This window comes from Fundulus heteroclitus, chromosome 17, assembly GCF_011125445.2.
Source record: "Fundulus heteroclitus isolate FHET01 chromosome 17, MU-UCD_Fhet_4.1, whole genome shotgun sequence".
NCBI lineage: Eukaryota > Metazoa > Chordata > Actinopteri > Cyprinodontiformes > Fundulidae > Fundulus > Fundulus heteroclitus.
Window position 1 is genome coordinate 12,644,325 of NC_046377.1, and position 24,013 is coordinate 12,668,337.

Here is a 24,013-nt window from a genome sequence, read left to right on the forward strand (position 1 = left end):
AAAAAAATGTTAAAATGTGGCATTCGTTATTGTAGACCAGAATGTTTTTTGGTCATTGGCATTAACAACTTGTTGGTATTTCTGGCTCTGTTCAAGTCTGGTTTTGCTGGTCTGTCTCACCCTCTGCTATTCATCCCTCACAATAAACCTTTAAAAGAAACGTAACTCTGTTTCTCGCTAAATATCGGGTTCACCGGCATCAGTCATTACAATTAAAAAATTCCCCTCCATGTATGTGAGGACAAAATACTCTAAACTGAATTCTGAACTTGACAGAAACCAGTTTAATGAATTAAAAAGACACAGTTATATTATCAAGCTTATTTGAACCTATTAATAATGAGTCCACAGCATTCTGTATAACTTTTAAACGTTGTAGAGAGGCTTTGTCTAGTCTCGTTTACAGGCATTACAATTGTCTAATTGAGAAATATATGTGCATGTGCATGTTTTTCAAGTAAAGCTGCCAGCATATTTCCAACGTTCCCTAACAGTAAGATGCAAAAGTGTAAGATGAATTTCACATGTGGGTCTAGGGAGAGGTCAGTAATCAAGTTTGTTGCCCAGTTTACAACTATAGATTTACTTGATTAACAACTGGAAACAAATCAGTGACCTATGTCAAAGTGAATATTTGGTGCATCTTCTTTTGTTTGCTTATGGATACACTTCTTTCATTTATTTTTATTGGTTTGAACAAATAAAGGAAAACAAAATATGTGATGGTGCTATAATGTTCATTTCTGTTTTGTTAGGAGATATCAGCCAGGCAGTTGCTTTGGTTTTAGTGAGGAAGTCGATCAGTTCAGTTTTATCAGGAAAGTGGTGAGGTTTAAACAGCATGTATGATTAAAGAAAATAAAATGGTAATGGCCCAAGTATTGACCCTTGGAAAACCCCTTAGGTTAATAAAGCTTTCATGGAGAAGGACTCACTGGGTTTGTTTTTAAAAGTGAAACATCTATGCGATAGGTAGGAAGAAAACCAGTTTGTTGCAGCTCCAGAAATACCAACAAGTTGTTAATGCCAATGACCAAAAACATTCTGGTCTACAATAACGAATGCCACATTTTAACATTTTTTTCTATGTAATTGATTACTGTAAGCAATGTTTCTGAGAGAAACTTTGAAATTGTAGTAACTGCTGCACTATATCGAACATCTTTTTATCCTAAAGCTGGTTAAAATTGACTGTTATTGAACTGTGTTGCTAATTAAAGCCTCAACTCCATTAATTGTGCAAAGTAATGATTTCTATCTCTGCTTTAGTAAATGATGGATAATCATAATCTGGTATTTTAAATGTTACTTTTGGCAGTTTTACCAATCATGACAATCATGAAAAAGCAGAGTATTGGATAGTAGAATATTTCAAAACCGTCTTCATATCGTAATTAATAACATAAAAAACTATAAATACTTTTTACGAGGATTGAAACATGAAATACAAGGAAAATAGGATAGAATAGAATTGAAACAGGCCTTATTCTGCCTCACTGAGAAATTCAAGTGCCACAACTGCAAAGTCAAACGTAAATGGAAAGATTCCGACACAGAGGTACAACATACAAAGCAGAAATTAAGAATTTAAGGCTCCGCAGTAAGGGCAAACTTGCAGAATAAAAGAAACAAAATATAGCTTTTATTGTCAATTTAATAATTAGTCAGTATGTCAAATCTCCACCATGCATCTCCCCTCTCTTGAATCATGTTCACCGCCTTAAAATGGTGGAGGGTTTGTGGGATCTGCTATGATTCTGAGAACTATGTTTTCCAGAGATTCTTACTCCTGGCAGGATCTCCCATGGCAAGTTGGCCTCAGTCCACCACCAGATTTTATTGAGTATATAGTTCTTTTTCTGAATTGATAGTTTTACATGAAACCTACCAGGATGCACACCTTCCAAAAAATAACAATAAATCTATTTTTACTGAACTTAACTGAAACAAGCCAGGTGCAGTGCCTGAGATGTTCTGTGTTATTTTGCGGACTCCTGGATGAGCTGTTTGTGTACTTTTGGAAATAATATTGTCCTGGTCACTGGTGGTCTGAAGAGAAAGGATAAAATGGCACGATACCCTCATCAGACAGATAGATGCCGATGATAAATGTCAAATTCTGCTTATGAATTTATTTAGATCCAGGCATAATATGTTGCCTTCTTGAGAAATTGTAGCCTGAATCTATTCACCTGAATTCTTTGGGCTACAGGTCTGACATTAAATAGACCTTGGCGTGAGTATTAAAATTAGCCTCAGCTTACAAAAAATGTGAATAATAACATCTATTCGTTCAATTACTTTTTTTTTTTTACTTTGTGCCAAATAAGGAACAACAAGACGTTGTGTTTGAGTGATAGCGATAGATAAAAAGGTCTGACCAGTAACCAACGTGTGGATGGGGTGTGAAAACTTTCCAGTGCACCGTCAGGTTCTGACTTGATGTCAGAACTTTTGCTCTATGGTTTTCTAACACGCCTAACTTAATTAAACATCAATTAAAGCTCACACAGATAAACAAACACTGCGCTCCAGTAGCATAGATTTTTTTCTATGTAACTGATTACTGTAAGCAATGTTTCTGTGACAAAAAAGTTCTTTGAGTAATTTAATTGTAGATTTGATAATGTATTGATTATATTTTATGTAAAATTTCACGTAAAGTAAAAGCTATATAAAAAAGATGTGTAAAATAGTTTTTTGTCACTGTTGTAAAATCTCACTATACCAGATTCATTATTTGACTCAATTCTGATCTCAGTTTCAAATGAACAATCCTTTAGAATTTTAGCACATAGTCTCATGCAACTAGGTCCTCCAAATGCAAACAGTTAACACTATAAAATAAATAACTTGAGTGACAATCGTAAATGTTGCTCGTAAACAAAGCAGCATGTTTTTAACCATTGAAATTAGACACCTGATAAACTTCATACTATCCATCCTCTTTACCAAAGACAGATTCAAAAACTAGCAATAAACTATTTTTCTACAAGAGAACCCCCAAAGGAGTAATAACTGGTGGGTTTTTATGGCATATTTGCCATAAAGTGACACACACACATCTTAGGGCGTCAAATATAGTTACTATCCACACTCGTATTGTATTTTGGGTTCTTAATGCTAATTATGGACTTATTTTTCAGAGTGGACAGATAATACAATATCTGGAAAGTAAAAAAAATAAAAAATAAAATAAGAAAGCACTACTACATACAATACAATTTTACTAACACTATCAATATGGCATAAGCAGAGATACAAAAGCATCACAGAAACACTGATCCACAAATGGTTTCTACCTTAAAGACGGTAATGGCGTCACAGCTAAACAGAATACCCGGGTAGATGTACCTACTATGAAGAGAAAAAACAAAACAGAGAGAACGTAAAGTTGAAATAACAACAAATAACGTAAAAATAAAAAGGACCCAAAAGGGTGTAAGTGTTGATTTTGCAAAATAGGAGTAGAAGAGTTAATTAGTCAATTAAAACTGTTTACATATTTTTAAATAGTTGTTACGGTTTGGTTTCACCTATACAGGGACAACATATCCTGGTATTTTCCAGTCAGAAGTTTACATACACTGATTGTGGAGATGAATTTTGGAAGAAAAAAAAATTAAGACAAGCAATTTGGTGAAAAGCTGTGAATTCATTGTGGGGGTTTGCCGCTCTAGACAGGGTCAAAACTTATACAGGCTAAACCTCTCCGCATGTTCAACTACATTTTTTAACCAATGGTGCTGGTTCTAGGTGTGTTTGGAAACTAAATGAAAAATATCACTGAAGAAAGTTTAGCATCTATCCACCACAAAACTCCCCCCTTAGTTCAGGGTGCACCTCATGTAGCTTTAGAGGATTTGTAGCACTGGTTTGGCTGTTAGAGAGTCTGTTGTTCTGCGGTTGCCACTGATTTCCAAACAAAATCCAACAATTATGTGCTTGTCAGCAATTTTGTCAAATAAAAGAGAAAGTTTAGACGATTACTGGCATTATTCAACAAGAAAAAAGCCACTTCCAAACCGACTGATTTAACCTAAGTCTAGATCGGTCTGTTAGTACAAACAGACCGTGGTTTGTGTGAAGAAAAAAAAAAAATCGGCAGTGCAAATGTTGGCTCTACTGATTACACGCCAACAGGTATTGCTGACTTCAACCTCTGCATTTTTACTGTGCTGCAGGCCGGCCTGTACCCTGCATGGATTTCTGTTGCTGCTTGCAGCCGCCTGATGATCAGCAGCCTTTATATCCACCAAATAATGGATCAATGTTTATAACCGTAAAACCAAAAGCTACTGACTGGATATTTCTGCCATCACAATTAAAAATCATGTTCTTCTTACTTTGGTTACCTAACTTTTACCTGTCTGGTACAACGCTATACTGTTCTGCTGTTTTTAATGATGAAAATCAATATTTTGGTAAAAATCCCCGCCGGCACAGTTAACCGCAAACACCCCTCAACCCACCAAAACACCTACTGCAAAGATTAGCCCAAGTTCTGGGGAAACCCTGAGTTCTATAAAATGAACTATGGGGGAGAGGCAAAATCAAAGCATCTAGTTTTTTAGTTTAAAGATGGAGACGATAAAGTGGAGCAGAATGAGCAGGTTCCAGTGAAAAACCTGCAGAGTCTTATCAGAGCAATATATTGAGAGCAAAGTTTGGTTTTGGTTCTGTTCTGTGGAGAAAGTCTTTGCAGTTTTTGTTAATTTGTGTAACAAAATATGTTTAAAATATTACATTATTCTGCAAATGAACTTGTTTTTATTTTTCAATTGTTATCTGACTAGGCCTTATGTATTAATAATTGCAGTTTGTTTTCTTTTTCCTTTGCTGTACTAACTTAACTTTAAATTGAGCTTTGTTCCATTTTAATCAGTATTGTCTAAAGTCAGCTGTCACCTGAATCTCCCCACTTTGGGACGGTACAGCTATTTCTATTGTGTTAAAACTGTGTCAGAAATGATATGAAAAAGGTAGTATTTATCATACCTTAATTTAAACTAGATGTGTACCTTATTTGATAAATGTGTCATTATCATTATATTATCATTTGTCGACTAAAAAAACCTAGTTTAACATTGTCCCTGCAGTACACTAGTAGGATCTGTTTTATATAAATAGAATAAAATCTATTCTATTCTAAAAAAGAAAAACTCCAGAATGTAATGTACAGGTGTAACTTGATACTTTTTTGTGACTATTTTCACTACAGATGCATTTGCACTGCATTTGCAAGTCCACCAGAAAGGGCTGAACTTTTAACATTTTGATCCTAGAACTTTTTTAGTTGAAGATTTAGCCTTGTTATTCAGAGTGAAATATTCACCGATTTAGCTTTTTACATTTCTATTACTCATAGAATTAGCTTAAGTAATTATGTTAAGAATCAGCAGAATTTGTACATTTTTAACGATTACACGATTAATTGTCTGAACAATCATTAGAATAGTTTATAAGAGCCATAGTTAGGACATGTACATTTGACAGGACAAATATTAGTACAATCTGTAGAGAGATGGCTGCCTTCAGAGTTGGTTAAAAAACAAAAAACAACAACTATATTTTAACTAAGAGAGTTGTAGGATAAGAAAGGCGTGACTTCCACCAGCGTAATGACTTTTACTGACCGTTTTGATTTTTACTGAGCTGCGGTGGTCAGTGGTTTATTGAGATAAGGGGGGAGGTTTCCTGTTCGGCTCCCTAGTTAACCAGGAAGTATGATGTCTACGCTGACCAGTCAGTCTGTTGATTAAGATAACAGAGAGGCTCGGTGTTTTTTGTTTATTAACTAACAATGAAAGGATGTCATGCTCGTTGAAAGGACGGTTTTGCTGTTGTGTGAAAATGATAAGATAACGCTCTGCACGAATTTGCTGACTGCAAGTCAGCAAAGATTGATATTGTCCCCCCTTCCTGCAGTGCCACACATGTGTTTTGACACAACTCCTCCCCTCCTCAACAGATCTCGTGAAATTTAGGTCGTGATCCAAAAACCTGTGGTCAGTAAGACACTGTCCACCGTAGTATGAGGACGCTCCAAACCTTTAGTTTGGAGGGAGGACTGAGTTGAGCTTTATATCAGGATTAAAGATTAAGGATTCTCTATTTCAGCGAAATCACAACGGTGCGGGACGGAGGTTTTTTCCACGTAGAGTGTGGCTGGTCTGCTGCTGAGCGTTAGATTGAGTGCGTATAAGATACATTAATTGCATGTGTACAACTGAAATAAATAGATATAATTAAATAATCACGATAGTAAAGTGAATTGTATTATAATTAATGTCATCATTTAATATGGATGGTATGCTGCTGCTAAGCATCAGATTGAGTGTGTATAAAAATTAAATAACTGAATGTGGATAAAAATTAAATCATTGGATGTGTATAAGATAAATTAAATAACTGGATGTGGATAAACTGAATTAAATAATTGGATGTGTATTAAAGGAATCATTAGACAAACTTAAATAATCACGATAATAAAGTTAATAACTATATTAATAATAATAATAATATCATATTAATGATAATAATATAATATGGGTAAGGCAGGAAACAAGGAGGGGCCGGAAATCAAGAGGGGCCGGACATCGAGGGAGGCCGGAAATCGAGGGAGACCGGAAATGGGGAGGGGGCCGGAAATCAAAGGGGGGACCGGAAATCAAGGGGGACCGGAAATGATTAGGGTCATTAATCACCCGTCAATTAAAAAGTGACAGAACATTATATACTTAGGTCTCTGTCCGCTCCTCCAAGTCTGGGGCCAGGGTTCTTAATTGGAGAAAGCTAGACATTTCCCTACAGGTAGTCCTTGCTTTTAGCGAATGAGTTCAAGTACTTTGGTATTTTGTTCCTGAATGATTACAGGTAGTTGAGGCCTTGTCTGCATCCATGTGGACACTGCTTCAATCTGCAGTGGTATAGCAAGAGCTGAGCCTAAACACGTTTACACAGTCATATACATACTCACCATCACCTTTGGTCATGAGATATGGGTCATAGCTGAAAGAATTACATCCCAGATACAGGCAACTTGGCTTCCTTTATAGGATGGTTGAGCTCAGACTATAGAAAGGAGGAGAAGCTCCACCATTCAGTGGAGCCTGGGCAGAGCTGCTGCTCCTCCATATAAAAAGAAATTAGTTGAAATGGTTTTGGCATCAGGATGCCTCACGCTGGAGGTTTTGCAGACATGGGGAAAGCCAGCTCCAGATAATAAGGACCAAATACCCCCCCCATCCCCCCCCCCCCCCCCCCTTAACCTGGGAATGCTGTGGAATCATCCGGAATGACCTAGAACTGGAGAGAGGGATGTCCGGGTTTCCCTTTTGGGCTTATTCCCTCCTAGACTAGAACTTGGATACACAGAAGACATGAAATACAGAATCTAATTACATTTTTAAGTCCTTTATTGAAGCTATCTTCTGTTACTACATCTGAAGGTCATTTGTTACTCCACAACGGATTTGGGAAATTTTGAAATTCTCTGTTTTGCTTGTGCTTGATTGCATTAATTTCTTTATTTTAAAGTAATATTGTTAGTTTTGTTTTGCAAAAAATACCGAATTAGAAGGTAAAACAAAATTATCTCAATTCCATGCTGTTTGACAAGAGCCATTACAACAAATAATGGTAAAACTACTGTTTTTAATTTAATTAATTAGCTTTAGTAATCAAGTTTAGCAGCTATATGTCAGAGATGTTTCTTTACACTTTACTATGTCTTGATTTGTTAAAAAAGGAAGTTAGAAAAGGAATTTAACTGTCACATTTATCATAAAAGCAGTTGTTGATAAAAGATTATTGAAAAGAAATAACAGGTTTGCAGACAATATCCAAGTGAAGCCAAAGTAATTTTTAAAGGTTTCTTTAAATTCTGTATAAACTTTTCTTTGCCTTTATTGAGGCTAATATACGGTAAACATATTTGGTTCTGTATTGGGTTATTGGACATATAATCAAAATAGTTTGTACTGTATTTGACTTATAAGCAAGTCCAGGGCAAAATAAATGTTTTACCAAAAATAAAGAATTACAATGTTTGAAAATACATGTAAAACAATACATCTCTTTAAATTTTATATCTAGTATGACTTGAAGAGGAAAAACAGAAACTCTCAAACGTGAATTTGAAAAGAAACTGCTTTATTTGCAAGTGGAAATCTAAAAGCTAAATTATGTTATATGCTTTCTTACCAGAGCTATGATAGCAAAAAAAAAAAAAACTATAAGATTAGTATTTCTCTGCTTTGTAATTTAATTAGTGGCTGTTGGAAAATATGGTTCGTATTTTACATTTGATAACACCGTTGTTTGCCAAAGAAAATCAGGATTAGCTTAAACTGTGGCATTAATCACATACCTTTTCGAACCAGGTGTGCCTGCTTTATATACTGGGTTAATTCACAGAACCACCGCACCCATTTTACAGTTCAGTATTTTACAGGTATTAAATGATACCCTATTATTTTAAATCAGCAAGCAGCATTGTTATAAGAACTTTGCGTTGGTTTTAACTGACTTCTGATCTTTTTGAAGCTTTTTCCAGCCACAGCTAATGCTGGGTGCGAGGCACCAAAATAGTTTGCATAGCTGTTGCTAGCTAGCAAAGCTCAGGAATCAAACATTGCTTTCTTTTGCAAGGGGAGACCCTAAAACTAAGGTAAAGCTAAATTATCTAATTGTTACCTATTTAAGTATAGTTAGGACATTAAAGAATGATAATATTGATGTTGACCTACTTTAATAGCAGTAGGCTGCTACTACTTTAATAGCAGTAGGCAGTAAATGTTAGCAAGTAATGTAAGTTAGCCGGTCAGTACCTTTTTTTTTTTTTTTTTATATATATATACTAAATGTTTTTTTATTGAAAAAAATAACACACTTGTACCCAGTTTTTGGGGTAAATGTGTTTGTTCTTACACTGCTGAGTCTAGCTCAGCAGTGTCCCACTGCAGTTATCAAATGCTTCTATACTGGTACTTACAGACCTGAATCAAATGAATAGCTCGTAGCCACCAGGCCTCTGCAGAGCTCAATTACTTAATGCGGATGCGGGAATTCAGCCAAATGATTCAAGTGTGTTGGAGAGGGGATATGTCTTAAAGTTACAGGATAGTAGCTGTTGAGAACTATTCACAGGTACCCCTGACATGGTAAATGGCTCCAAGTTAGTTCCTATATATCTGATAGTTGTCCCAGATCAGGGGCTTCAAAACCCCAGTCTATGAGGGTTGGTATCTTGTAACGTTTAGGACTGCCCCAAGTCCAACATACCTGAATCAATGACTAAATTACCTCCTCATGCGCTGCCAATGACCGATTATGGGATTCAGGTTTGCAGACACAGAGAGACACCATTTGCAGGATCCCAATCCTCCAGGACACCTTTGGCGTAGATGTATTGCCCAGTTGGAAGAGACTTTCTCGATATCCATTTGGAACACAGCTCACACCTCCAGTGTCCAACTGGTTTTCCAAAAATAGTTAAATCCAGTTAACTCAAACAGGTTTGACACAATGTAAGCAAAATCCAAATGGGACCTATATACACATTTTGGGTTATAGTGGACCCTTACACTGTCCCTGATTCAAACGGTGCCTTCATTCAAATCAGGTGAAACATCTAAAACATACAGGACAGTGGTCCCTGGTGACTGAGGTCAACAATTCAGTAAAATAATGCTTGTCTAGGTTTATTTTTGCTGCTGTGGATGGCGTTCACATTTCACATGGTGCAAACTGTTTTTTATCTCCTAATTTGATTGCAATCTCTATGACACTTCCTTATTTTTAATTCTCTTTACACTAATTCCATCATTTATTTTCTCCCCGATCCAGCCTGCAGCAATAGGTGGAACAATGCAGATTACAACAGCTGCATGGATGAGCCGTTGTAGCTTGGTAAACCCTGGGAATGCCATTAAATCGTGCAGAAGTGGGCCACGCAGAAAGAGGCTGATGATGCTGATGTGGATTATGCTCTCCGGCTCCCTGTGCCTGATGGTTGACGGCCAGATGAAGATCCCACCAGAAACGTGAGTACAGCAGCAATGACCAAAACCCACTGCAGACCAGGAAGTGAACAATGAGGGTCTTAATTTTCCAACCTTCTTTTACCTAAATGCAAAAATATTGACTGAAGTACCGAATTTATTTGAAAGTTCAAATTAATATTAATTTATTTCAAATTCAAGATGAATCAGTGTCCGCTATGTTACTATTTCTTCTTAAAACGAAGCACATTGTTTTGCCATCCCAGCAATAAAAGTTGGCACATAATGAAGCCAAAAAAAAAATACAATTTACAATAATCAGGTATTTTCCATGTGTACCCTTATAAATCCACCAGCAGCATGGTTGTTCCTAAAGCCATAGCCATAATGTATGAGTCAATGTTGCTTTTCTAATTTGGCTTAAGCATACTGTATGGACCATCTGTTAACCTGTGGGATACAAAGAACTGCCAAATTATCCTACAATCTCTCAGCCGCCACAGACAGAGAAAAATTAGATTTTTTTTTCCCCTGACAACATAAAAACTTCGGTTATTACAGTTTTTGTAATTTACACGATTGTAAACTAGACGTTGCCAATTTTAGCAAACATTTACGTGAATATTAATTCACATTTTTAAAACGGATCCTGTTACCTAGCTTTATTCTACAGTTGGTTTGTGATAAAGTACTTACCCCTTACCTGTTTTTAGTTTTAGTTTTTTGTCTATTAAATATTTCAAATCATTGAGATCAGATGAGAGTAAATACAATAAGTATTTCTTGCATGATAATATAATTTATCAGAAAAAAACTGAATAAACCAACCTGGCCCTGTGTATATGAGAGAGAGAGAGAGAGAGAGAGAGAGAGAGAGAGAGAGAGAGAGAGAGAGAGACGTAGAGAAGAGAAGAGAGAGATGAAGAGAGAGAGAGAGAGAGAGTGAGAGATGCGGAGTAGAGACACGAGAGAGAAGAGAGAAGAGAGCGAGAGAGCAGAGGGAGAGAGATGTTATCTCTTTTTAAATTATGACTCAAAGGAGCAACGAGCAAAATGTCACTATTTTCCATAGAAATAAGTAAAAAATAGTGATGTGAATCTTTTTAGACGGACTATGATATGACGTCACACATCATCTTTGTATGTTGTTCTCCAGTCTCTTCTTTACATAGCTGGGCCAGCCGTGTGTGCGTTTACGTGTGCACCACTGATCTCTATTTATTCACTGGATTGCTGATTGGCCGTTGGTAGTACATGTCGCTGTGAAGCCACCAGCCACCATATTGGTACTCCCTATTTTCCTCCAGTAACTAGGGAATACGTGCACTACAGCATCGGACAAAGATGATTTTCTCATGTTCAGGGGGGCTTAAGACTTTTAAAATGTCAAATGCCATATACTTTTGTGCTGTGTCTGTGCATTAGCCTTTAAATCTGACATAGATTTACAATAGAGCTAAATTAAAGCTCCACAGAGCTTCAGTTTCTACACTAGAAAATTTTTTGCAAAAGTGTACTTGTATATCTATACATTACATACACAGCGTGTGTATGCACACACACATTTCTGCATTATAATAATAACAATAATAATATTGAAAGTAACAGTAAACAAATGACCAAATATATCTTCAATGATGTATTTATATACAGAGTTGCGGTTCTAGTTGAGAATTTGCATATACTATACATACAAGTATGTTTGCACATGCACCCATTGCACCCTTCTCACATTCTGCACCCATTGTTTCATCAGTGCAGCATCACTGTGTGGAAATCTGCAATCAATCAAATCAACATACGTGTGTATATATATATATATATATATATATATATATATATATATATATATATATATATAGCCAAATGCTGTGGGTTTCTGTCACTGATCTCTATTATACGCTGGATTGCTAATAGCCCGCTGTTAGAATGAGTCGCTTTGGTACTCCCTATTCTCCTACAGTAACTAAGGAATACGTGCGCTACAGCATCGAATAACGAGGATTTTCTCATGTTCAGGGGGGCTTAAAACTTTTAAAATGTCAAATGCCATATACTTTTATGTTATGTACTAAAACTATCAAGTACTGAGAAAGTCAGGTGCTGAAATATTTTCCATGTTATTTCTATATATATATATATATATATATATATATATATATATATATATATATATATATATATATATATAGAAATAACATTTATAAAGATATAAATAACAATATACAAAAACATATATTTACATATATATATATATATATATATATATATATATATATATATATATTTTATATGAATGACATGTAAAATATTTAAGCACATAATTTCCTAGTAGTTGATAGTGTTAGTACATCCACTGACTGTAAAATTACCTATGAAACATTTTCACACAGCCAGAAAACTGCTTGTTGTTGCAACCAAATCCTATGGGGTTCTGTGAGAGTAGGGCATAGCAAGATGGCAGCCAGTGACTTCAGTTTTTCTGGCCAATCAGCAAACCAGAGAATAGAGATCAGTGGTGTGCACGTGCATTTACGTGCCTGTGAACAGCTCCCACTCAAGGCTTAGCCCCTCCCTGCCCTTAAATGCCACAGTCAGAGCTGAGCAACATGGCGGAGAGCACTCCCAGCAGATCTAAATTTTCTCTTGCTATCAGGTTTGTAAAGTTATGAGTGACTTACTTCTTCACTACAAATGTTTCTCCAAAAGGTGAGTTGTTTTGTTGTGTTTGTATCCTCTACAAATATGCGCATAGAAGGCGATGTGAGAAGGCAAAGGAGCGGCCTGGTTGCACCCTGTCACACATCTTGTTTTGGTCTACAGTCAGTGCTCAAGCACCACCTAGTGGTGAAAAATCGGTTATTTGATCAATGTTAAACAGATAAATAAGCATAAACAAACACACTAGAAAATCCATTTCATATAAGCCAAACATAATTTAATTTTTATACATAAAATTACAGATAAAGCTCACTCATATTGCTCATTTATTGAACAGAAAAGATTCATGAGTCCTTCAATGAGCTAGCAAGGACAACCAACACTAGATTAATATTTGCTTTTAGTTTCCATTTTCCTATGTTTTATGTTGTTTAAATTTTCCTACATTTTATTCCAACAGTTTTTTTTTACTCACTTTTATTCTGTTTTTATTTTCCAATGTTTTAATCATGTGAAGCACTTTGCGTTGTCCTTGTACTGAAATGTGCTATACAAATAAATTTGCCTTGCCCTGATGGTCGCATACTATCCGGCAGAACGTAAACGTAAGAGCGTGTTGGACATGCACACTGCGATTTCATATGTTTGTTTATTTTATTTTATTTATTTATTTATTTTCCCTTTTTATGTTCATCATTTAAACAAACGTCGGTGGGCCGGCCCCAGTATCAAGGCGCCTCAAGAGGATTTAGCCTACTGAGCTTGTCAGTATTCTGGCAGACTTAGATGTATAGACAAATGTGTCTAACAGAATTTTATTGGTAAGGGAGTCTGTCTAAATTGAATGATCCTATCCCACCGATTATTGCGAACATAGAGCTCCACAGTGATCACAGTGGGGCCCCACTGGCCCCAAATGCAGAGACGCCACAGGAAATCACTCAAATAGAACCTGTCTGACAACATGATGTTGGCTAAAGAAATCAAAAGCAACACTTCACAGCCCAATCTAAATTGAGGAGCAGATGAGAAACAAAGTCACTGACGTTGGTCTGTTTTTAAAGCAGTTTTTAAAGGCAGTGAATCAGAGTAAGAGGCGTTATCCACAAATGGAGGAAACCCGAAACTGTGGTAAACCCGTTCTAGGAGGGACAAGCTTTCTAGGGTCACTTCAAGAATTCAGAGACAATTCATCCAGGAGGTCACAAAGGAAAAAGAATCACAGCTAATCCACTGCAGGCCTCACTTGCCTCAGACGAGGTCAGTTTTAATGACTCAACAATAAGAAAAAGACTTGGCAAAAATGGCAAGGGAGGAACCGTGGAACAGTGAGAACCGCAGTTTTGCAAAAAGACCTCAAAGGCCCATCTCACTTTTGCAGGAACAAAACAAACAAAAAACATCAAAATATGTCGAGTGATGAGACAACAGCGAAGCCTCATGTAAGCAGTACATCTTGTTACATTAGCTGTTAAACTAACAGCATTTAGAAGAAGCTTGTCATACTGACAGCCGAACATAGTGCTGGGTGATGATCTGGGCCTGCTTTGCAGCTTCTGGATGAATTAAGACACATTTTTCGTCACAGTGATTTGCACGATCAACACCCTGCTGTACTGAAAATGCAATTCAGGCCTTGAATTTCTTGGGAAAGCATTATTAGGGTTACCTGACTCCGCCAGATAGATTTGCTCCGCATATCCATCTGGAAACCTTCCGTTGAAGTAATTTTGGGAAGGGGCGAAAATACTGGTTAGCTGATTGGCCTATGTTGGTGATAGACGGGCCAAATAAACCAATCAGATTCGTCGTCACTCTGTTACGAGCGACGACGAAAACACAACCACAAGCCAAGCTACTCTTGCTGCTGCAGGTAAAGGCTCGTTAGCTCATCAAAGAAATATTCTGTAATTCCGATAAAACTTGCTCGATAGCCACGCTAACGCTAGTTTCATCGGCTGAAGCCGCCATGTTCTTTAGACTGAACTGTCGCGCTTCTCGTTGCGTCACACCTCAACCCGCCTCAAAGCCAACGCTGATTGGACGTTCGTTTGGTGAACGGCTCCAAATTTTCTTCAACGGAGGGTAGCCAGACTGATCTGCGAGTGAAACCTTGAAAGCTCGCGAGATCAGGATGGTCTCACGAGGCTATTATTAGGGTAGTACAAAGAGAAATGGCTGGTGTCTTCATCGTCCATACAAATGCTTCCCATTGTTTTATAGACAGGTGATGAAGCAAAGTCAAATGTGTAACTGTATCACCTAAATTTGATAGATACTACACTGTGTCAAGTTACTTCTTATAAAGGTATGGGGAAAAATGATAATTTTTCAAGTGTTATTGCTTGTTCTAGCATCTATTTAGATAACAAGCTTCATTTTTGGTTAGCCACATACCACCTTGAGGTTTTTGTCTAGTGGACCAAATATTCTCAAACTGGGTTTAGTTGGGATGCCAAAGCAGTGGGGCACCTTTTTTTTTTTTTTTTTTTGGAGTTATGAGAATCAACGTGCCACTGTGATTTAAAGGATAATGGGTATGATGTGATCATTAATAATGCCTAACATTGTCACTCTACCCACAGTGAGAGTGAGTGATGAAACCAAGAATCTGGTTCACAGTTTGTAAAATGTCAGAAAGTTGTTTTTTTTATTTCTCTAAAGGCTTACGTTTTACAATAAATGACCTAATGTAATGAATCCGTCAACAAGTCAGAAAATACCGAGAGTCTCCAGTACTGAGGGCGGCAGGCTGTCTGTGTCCCGGTGTGTGGTCTGACTCCCCATAGGTTGAGCCATCTGTCACATCCTGTCTACTCTGTGACCTTATCTCAGTTGCATTCACATAGAGGATTGGTAGAATTACGGCATGTTATTGAGCACAGAACAACCCCTTGGCCTGGCAGACAGTCTGTCCTCCTCCACTGTCACCTTCAATGTAATCTGATTTAATCTCCGATTGGGGGACCTCCAATCGTGATAAAATGCAAACTGGCACTACGTAGACACCAGCTACGATGCAAATGCAGATTTATTACTTTACTTTTGTTCAGTTTCTGCTCGTAAGAAATACAGCACATAGCCAAAATATTAATACAATTTGAGCTCACATATTGTCATCTCTACAACTGAATGTGTTTTAGGGGATTGTACCTCATAATGGTGTAGTGAAGGAAAAAAATTAAATATGGTTTATAGTTTTTCTTTGTTTTAGTAGGGTTGCATATCAACAATATTCCAAGCTTTGGACATCCAGTGAAACACGGTTTAATCCATCAGTAAAAAGTGGAAATATAGCACAACTGTAAACCTACTGGTTATACGACTAAGCAAAGGATATGTAAGGAAAGGAGAAATCACAATTAGAGGTTTTTATGTAATATTTTCTGTTACAAATACCTTTTGGTTTGGTTTATGAGTGGCTGTAGGAGTGGCTTTGGACAATAACATCTTAAAGCGTTGAATTTTCTCTGTGTGCAGCGTGCAGCAGTGGGCTGTTACCTTCGGAAAAGAAATCGCTGCTTTGTCCAACAAATACTCTGGAGCTAAACTTTTACAGAAGGTAAGCGATCCCACGTGTTTGTGCATTTAAAAAAAAAACAACACATATATGTAGTTAGCCACACTAACTGACCCACATCTGAACAAAACAGATGTCGGTCAGTAGACATTTCCACGCTGCTTCAGATGCCAGCTGGGAAGCATTAATTGTGCTTTGGGATGCTTTGGTAATTTCACACAGATTGTGCTGAGTGGAAGCTAAGAACGGTTACAGCTGAGATGAATCCCCTTTGACTAAAGATCACAAACATTAACAGTATATATATACACAGATGAATATGGAGGCAGAATTGTGGAAATTGTGCAAACAGCTTTTCACGCTGTTTACAGTACATAAACTGTTAGAATGCATTAACAAATACATTATTCTTAGGAGATTAATTGAACTAACCTTGGCTGCTGATTTTGAACGGGAAACCTTTCACTACCTTTGAGTAAGTGGCATACATTTGCTGCACAACATCTGCACGATCCCCAGAGACCAATCTGGTGACATAGTTGACCCAAAAACCACTCAGATATGTCTTACAGTAATTAGTACATGCAACCTTCTTCTGCATGCCACCCTTCTGAATCCCTGGCAGGCCCATTCACCATCTGCCCCACTTTTGTTTTGTTTTTTCAGATACCTTTCATTAACTTTTTGAATATTAACTAAATGTGTTGTAAATATAAAAAAAAACTCAACAGATTTGTTTGCTAAAAAATACCCACAGCATGCGTTTAAGCAGAAATTGTACTTTTTCCATCCACAATCATCAGTCTTGTGTTTTTGTATAGCACCAATATTATTGGTTGTTTATTTAGATCATGTCATTTTTTAATATTTCAAATGCCTATCTTTGTATCCAGCCACCAGTGTGTAAAAAGCATTCAGCAGATTAGTTTAATCTTTGCAACATGGACCCATTAATCACCTATGTCTAATCAATGGCTTTCAAGTTGCAGCGCATTTTGTGACTCGGACCTCTTGCTTGTGTAACCTGGCTAAGCTATCATGAAAATAAGATCATGAAAAGAACGTTTTGATTTTGTTCTGCAGCTGAGGCTTTGTTTTTATTTGGTGTAGGCTGCAAAGAGCTGTTAGTAATCCTTTCTTTGTAATCTGTTCTAACAGTTATATCTACTTCTCTGCTCCGAGGTTGGGGAAATAAGTGAAAGCAGCTTCTGTGAAAATGAAAACGATGTGTTATACATATAACTGCTGTTCCCTGAAAGAGAGGAACGGGGTACAGCACATAAAATATGACAAATCATGCCCCGAGTGGCCTCACTGAAGTCACTCAGAGAGGAATATGTTGTGTGATGACAAGTGGTTAACATCTAAATACACCCATCATGGTATGTCATTAAGTTTGATGGGTGATTGATTTTCACTGTGATTTTTCCTGCACAGTGGTGCAGGAAACATAAAGTATTGGACATGTAAACACTCCCCTCAGAGCAACTATCAAAACTGACACAGATGCTGTGCATTTGAGTGATCCCTTCAATCCAGTAGAATGGACAGAGTGGAGAATGAACAGATGGGCCTTTAGGCTGCAACTCCTGTAATAATGTTAAAACCACAACAATGGAGCACTGGAAAGGAGCAACATACTTGCATTGACACCACTGCTCATAAAGCCTGCCGTTTATATACTGTAGGCCTCTAGTGGAAGTTGCTCTGGCACTCTGACAGGCAGCAAGTCAGCACCCAAGAACATGCGTTGTTCAGAAAAGGAACACTGCACCATAGCAATAGTCTGTCAGGTAGCGTTTGCAAGGGGAGTAAGCGAGCGCACCCCTGCTTATTTATGCAAGGCACAACTGTGGTGTTGTCCTTCCAGATCAGACCATCCTGGTCCACCAGAACTTGTAAAACCGCTAACAACTCATCAAGTATGAAGCTTGGACTGGGTTAATGTCTAGATCCCTCTCACTGTTATGCCATTTCATATGGTTCCCCGCCCCTCCAGTGAGACATTTATGAACACCAACTTGTGAAAGGGCACCTTTCAGTACAGTAGACCGAGCTCCCTTCCTGGCTGTACAGGTACTGTGACCTGTACACAGTCCCTGAAGGGTTGTGTCATTAGGAATGATCTGGGAAATGTTCCTGGAGAAAGGGAATTTTCCTTTATGGATCCTTGATGTATCAGTGCAGAGTGTCTAGAAGTGTTTTTTTTATTATTATTATTTGTATCTGGTTTTACTTAAGATATAACAGCAAAGAAATAATAAAAGATAAAAAAAGATCTGTCTGCATGAACATTGTTATGCCATCGCATATGGTTCCCCACTCCTTCAGTGAGACATTTATGGATACCACTTCCTAAAAGGACAGGCTGTTAGGTTTTCTGAAAATCATAAACCAAACCTAAGGTTTAAAATAACTTTCTATTTCTATAGCTGACTCTAAGAAAATGTGAATATGTGCAATAAATATTATTTACCCGCAAGAGATTGCTCATAGTCGTTTTAATTTGATCAGAGGTTATAATTTGTGATATTTTAAGATGAACACCCGCCTACATTGTGCCCATTTCCAAGCCATGGAAATAGTGTAAATAGAAAATCCCAGAAAATATAAAACTTAATTAAATCATTCATAATAATTGTTCATTTCTCTTATTTGTGTCTAGAATTGATCAAAAATATTTAACCAAGATAAATGTACTGATGCACGTTTTTTATGAGGTGGTTTGTTTACTTGCATGAAGCAGAAGTAGATCTGAATAAAATGGTAACACATAGGTACAAAGTGGAGCTACTAGTCTGCTGAAGGGTGATTTGGACTAAAGCTGATACAACCAAGAGTTGTTTTTTTTCTGGAGTCCAGGTGTACTTCTAAGCAGCAGCAATGGTCTTATAACTTAGCTTTTTTGACCAGAATAGTTGATCTGACATGCTCTTTTTGTCTGTAATGCAGTACAGAATGAGATTCCATCTGGCTTCATAATTTACAGACAGACACTAAGCTGAAGCAAAAGTGGATTTGGAAAACTGCTTAATAAATTTGACCCAAAACCAGCTGAGTTTCTTTACAAAACCAATTGCAAACCAAAAGCTGTTCTTACTGCACTTTTTAGGAGGGGCCGGCATTTAAAATCATTGCCCCTACTGGTTATTTTTCCCCTGTTTGCTCTTATTGATGTCAGCGTGGTTGTGTCAGTTTTGTAATTGGGTCCAATTCTGTAAACGCTGGACTCATAGGGTGGAGACACAAAGTTAGCTCGTTCACAGATTCTAAGTCTCTGTATGAAGCAGGAGCAAAGCCTTCACTAAGGCAATTTTGAGGGCAGGACGGGTTTCTCCAGAACAATGAAAAACATCAAGATGACAATAGTTTCCGAGGCTCTTAATCGCTGCAGTAATTACCCCGTCTCATTCTGTGAGTGTGACGTAAACAACTTTGGTTAAATTAGCTTTTTAACAGCAAATGTCTAAGTGTACATAACATGGACCTCACTTAAAGGAAATGTGTGTTTTGAAGAAATACAAAGATGTGGAGGGAGTGGTGAAGATGGAGGAGGTGAACGGCGAAGAGCTGGTGAAGAAGTTTGCAGAGGAAATGGAGGAGATGCTCGGGAGGAAAATGAAATCAGTGAAGGTAGTAATGACATCTTGGAGAAGCGTGCAGACTGTCTGTTTAGTGCACAGAGTCTGCTGTTTGTTCAATACATTATCAATAGCTGTTGCTTTATTAATCACAACGATAGCTTCAGGGATATTAGCACAGTTTTGACTGCATCAATACGAAGTTGTTGTTTTTTGCCACAGAGATTAGCAGAAGCGGCAGAAGATGCAGATCTTGGCCACGAGTACAATGAAACACTCGAGGTATGTAAGCATGTGCTTCGGTTCAACTACTGGCTTAGATGAACAGTAACATCTTTCTATCCTGTTTACTCATCTTTAGTGATATTTAGCACTATCTACAATATTAGACCTGCATAAAGTTATATGATATTACTACCTGTAAGAAGTGCAGTTTTAATGCTTTTATATTTTTATGATGCCAGCAAGCTGGCCCTAGGGCGATGCTTCTCTTCAGAGTGCTGGCTGTTCAGAGTGTTGTATGCAAACATATTAATGGAAAGTTGAGTGGAAGGAAAACATATTGTAGAAAAAGGTGGAGAAGCAACTAGGATTCACTGCAGCCTTTGGTGTGATGTAATATTCTTACTGTATAACAAATTACATTTTATGCTTTCATTTGCTGGAACCCATAATAATCAACATTAACTAAACTTAAACGCTTTAAATATCAGTCTGTTTACAGTATTATTAGTTTGAAGAGTAAAGTCGAATAGTTTTTCTAAATGTTGTATATTGTCATTACTTTTATATCTGTACAAGCGATACGTCTGTCCTTGTCCTTTATGAATTTTAATCTCTCTGGGGGAATACTGACCAGTAGGGGCCCTGAAGCAGTCACAAAGTTTCTTATATCTAAGGCTGACCTTCCTTGTAACCATTTGCTGGTTTATTTTTTATTTTTTATTTTTTTCAGTTTGACTACTTTAACTCCTTGTTGATCAACACTGTGGACGAAGAGGGGAATCCAGTACCACTTGGTGGAGAATTCCTCTTGGAGGAAAACGAACATTTCAATAAACTTCCAGTCAACACACAGCAGAGTAACATACAAGTTCCAACCAATGTTTACAATCAAGGTAACAAAGCCTGAGTTTACCTGCACATGCAGTACATGTCTTATGGAATCCAAAAGAATACTTATGTGTACTCTATTTCTTTTTACAGACCCTGATATTGTGAATGGGGTCTACATGTCTGAGGCTCTGAATGATGTTTTTATTGATAATTTCCAAAAGGATCCAACTCTCACCTGGCAGTACTTTGGCAGCTCCACAGGCTTTTTCAGGCTCTACCCAGGTATACTGAGTGAAATATTTGGATCCTGCAAGTTTATCTTGCTTTTCTAATTGAGCCCCACCTGTATTTTTGCCCATAAACAGAGTTGCAGATAAATTTTAAACTACTCAAGTCAAATAGTGTACTTACTAGATAAGAGGTTGTCTGTAAAATGCAGTGCTGGGGAAATGTGATGACACACCTAGTAAAGATGTCAAAACTCCTGAAACTAAATTAACTTTTTATCTCTGAAACATAAGTCCCTTTTCCATCGTAAGTCGTGGGATTTAAATACCTGTAATTTTTTTATTGGCCCGGATAAAGGGGGGTCCTTGGTAGTTTGTGTGCTTTTTCCACTGCTTAAAAAGACTATGGAAAATGTATTTAAGTTTTGAAGAAAACTGCACTACACCTCCAGTCCAGCGGGTGGCAACCACACATGCCAAGGTGAGCTGCCTGTAAGCGCAGCCGGAACAGACATCCTCGAAAACGTTGGAGCAATTTTCCCAATAAGCGATATCTTGATGAACTGAGTAGATACTTGAGTTTTGGGGAAATACGTTCTCTTCTAAAAAACATTGTAAAAGTTGACTGTGTTACAGAAAATCTCATTTCAATCACAGTTTTCGCTGCTCACTGCGCTTTCGTTTGAACAATCAGCTTCAACCCCGCTCCCCAACAGTCCTAACCTAGAAGTCCTACCTCCAGACCCCATGCATAAAACGCGCTGTGCTTGTTGACTCGCCAAGACTGTAAGGATTCACAGATCTTTTCGGCTTTTTCACTTCCAGGAATCCAGTGGATTCCAGATGAAAATGGTGTGGTCACCTTTGACTGCAGAAACAGAAACTGGTAAAGCTACATTCCTTCCAATATCAGTCACCCAATGATGCCTTTTCAAAAGTTGCATGTACCTGTTACTGGAAACCTTAAAGATCTAACACCTTAAATCTAAGTTATAATCTTTCTGCACTAAATGTCAAATCATCAGGCAACGCTACGTTTTTACTGCTAAACTCATTCTTCTTCATCTTAGGCAGGTACCAGTCTTTCAAGCTTCTAAGAAAATGGATATTTTTGAATCAGCATCAGAGACATTCAAGGAGGGAAGCTGTTCTGAATAACTATCCAGCTTCATGAATCAAAAGTTATGCCTTTAAATGTTGTTTATGCTTATTTTAGTTGTCTCTTAAAGCAACTCTTGATAGAAAATATTGCCATGCTACGCTTTTGATCTGTCGGTGTTTGGAGACAGTCTGTTTTGTAAGTAAACTGGAAACATTTTTCTTCCAGTTTCTAGTTGTATTAACCCAACGGAGTTGTGATTAATTGGGACCAAACTAAATAAGTAAAATAGCTACTATTTAAACCTTTAATTGACTCCTGGCAAAAATAAACCTATTTTTTCACATTTATTCACATCAATAACCCAAACCTTAATGTATTTTGGGTCATATCAGATCTGAAATGTCTGGTGGGAATTTTCCTTCTGCCCTGGTCACTCTAGGACCCCTTAAATTACACTCAGTGCAAATAATTGCCTCAGAAGTCAACTAATTTTTGCTGTCCTGAAAAGTTGCCTGGAATACAAAATGAAGTTCCAGGAACTCTGCTTTGCTTTCAGACAGACAGACAGACTGTTGTTTTGGAAAGCGGATATCGTGGAGATAAATGGTTTCGACTGCTTCCAATCCCAGCTGCTACCGTGGAAATCTCATTTGTGTGTAATTGGCTTAGAAAGTCAGGGGATGATAATAAAGGGATGATGGTACGCAGGAACGGAAGACTGGAGGAAAAAATAAAAGGATAACACTTGCTCCTTTCCTGGACTTCCTTGTAAACGTCATCTGTTCTTTATCTGTCTTTTCAGGTACATACAGGCAGCCACTTCTCCTAAAGACGTAATAATCGTGGTGGATGTCAGTGGCAGCATGAAGGGACTGAGACTGACAATAGCCAAGCACACAATTAATACAATCCTTGACACTCTGGGAGAAAACGACTTTGTGAACATCATAGCTGTAAGTAAAAACATACAGAAATATAATCAATCTGAGACTTAGACTCCTGATGGGTGTGATATAAATGCATTTTTCACTTTAAATGTTATTTTATGTCTGGTGTCAGCTGCAGGGCCTTTATCTGATTAAGCATCTTTAAAATAAAAGAACTAAGACTAAAATATGAAACAACTTAACTTTTAATATTTTTTTTGTTCTTGTTACCTTTCTATGTTGCTAAATATTTGCAAATTTTCCTCATTTTGTTGGTTTTCTCTTCAGTACAGTGACTATGTTCGCTACGTGGAGCCCTGTTTCAAGGGCATGCTGGTACAAGCTGATCTGGATAACAGAGAGGTAACACACACACAAAAAAGGCCAGACCTGCACTGGCTCACTGCTAATTAATACAATTAGCCTCTGCTGACCCAATCCTGCTAATCCCTGATGACAGAGGTTCAGATGATAGTGAAACATCACAGCTAAAGTGCACAGTCAAGGTCTCAGGGGCACTTCACTTTGCAGCTCATTGGTAGCAGGTACAGGTCCAGATTTAGGTACATCTCTATAGATCAGAAAAGCATTAGAAGTTAATTCCATCCATTGTCTTCTGCTGATCCAAAGTCAGGACTCGAAGGCAACAGGTCGAGGAGGGAACCTCAGATTTCATTCTGACCAGTGATAACATCCAGCTCATTCATGGGGATCCCAAGGTTTTACCAGGCCAGATAGGATATATATAGTCCCTTCAGCAAGTTCTGGGTCTCCCCCCTGGCAACATGGCCAGGGAACCTCCAAAGAGAGGTACCATGCCATGGGACATCCTAATCATATGTCCAAACTATGTAAGCTTACTCCTTTCGATGTGGAGAAGCAACGTCTCTACTTTGAGCTCCCCCCAGATGATGGAGCTCCTTCATGTTAGCTAAT

The 24,013-nt window shown here is 37.6% G+C and overlaps 1 protein-coding gene across 2 annotated transcripts in view; it reads left to right on the forward strand.

Moving 5' to 3' along the window:
* cacna2d4a (calcium channel, voltage-dependent, alpha 2/delta subunit 4a) overlaps positions 1-24,013 on the forward strand; it is a 130,532-nt gene that overhangs the window by 11,615 nt on the left and 94,904 nt on the right. For both annotated transcript variants that reach the window (XM_036148828.1, XM_036148829.1), the window contains 9 exons: positions 9,850-10,046; positions 16,146-16,227; positions 19,702-19,818; positions 19,989-20,048; positions 20,722-20,884; positions 20,973-21,104; positions 21,875-21,935; positions 22,954-23,104; positions 23,366-23,440. In XM_036148828.1, coding sequence (XP_036004721.1) covers positions 9,871-10,046; positions 16,146-16,227; positions 19,702-19,818; positions 19,989-20,048; positions 20,722-20,884; positions 20,973-21,104; positions 21,875-21,935; positions 22,954-23,104; positions 23,366-23,440 — 1,017 coding nt within the window. In that variant the 5' untranslated portion in view covers positions 9,850-9,870. The remainder of the gene's footprint in view (positions 1-9,849; positions 10,047-16,145; positions 16,228-19,701; positions 19,819-19,988; positions 20,049-20,721; positions 20,885-20,972; positions 21,105-21,874; positions 21,936-22,953; positions 23,105-23,365; positions 23,441-24,013) is intronic.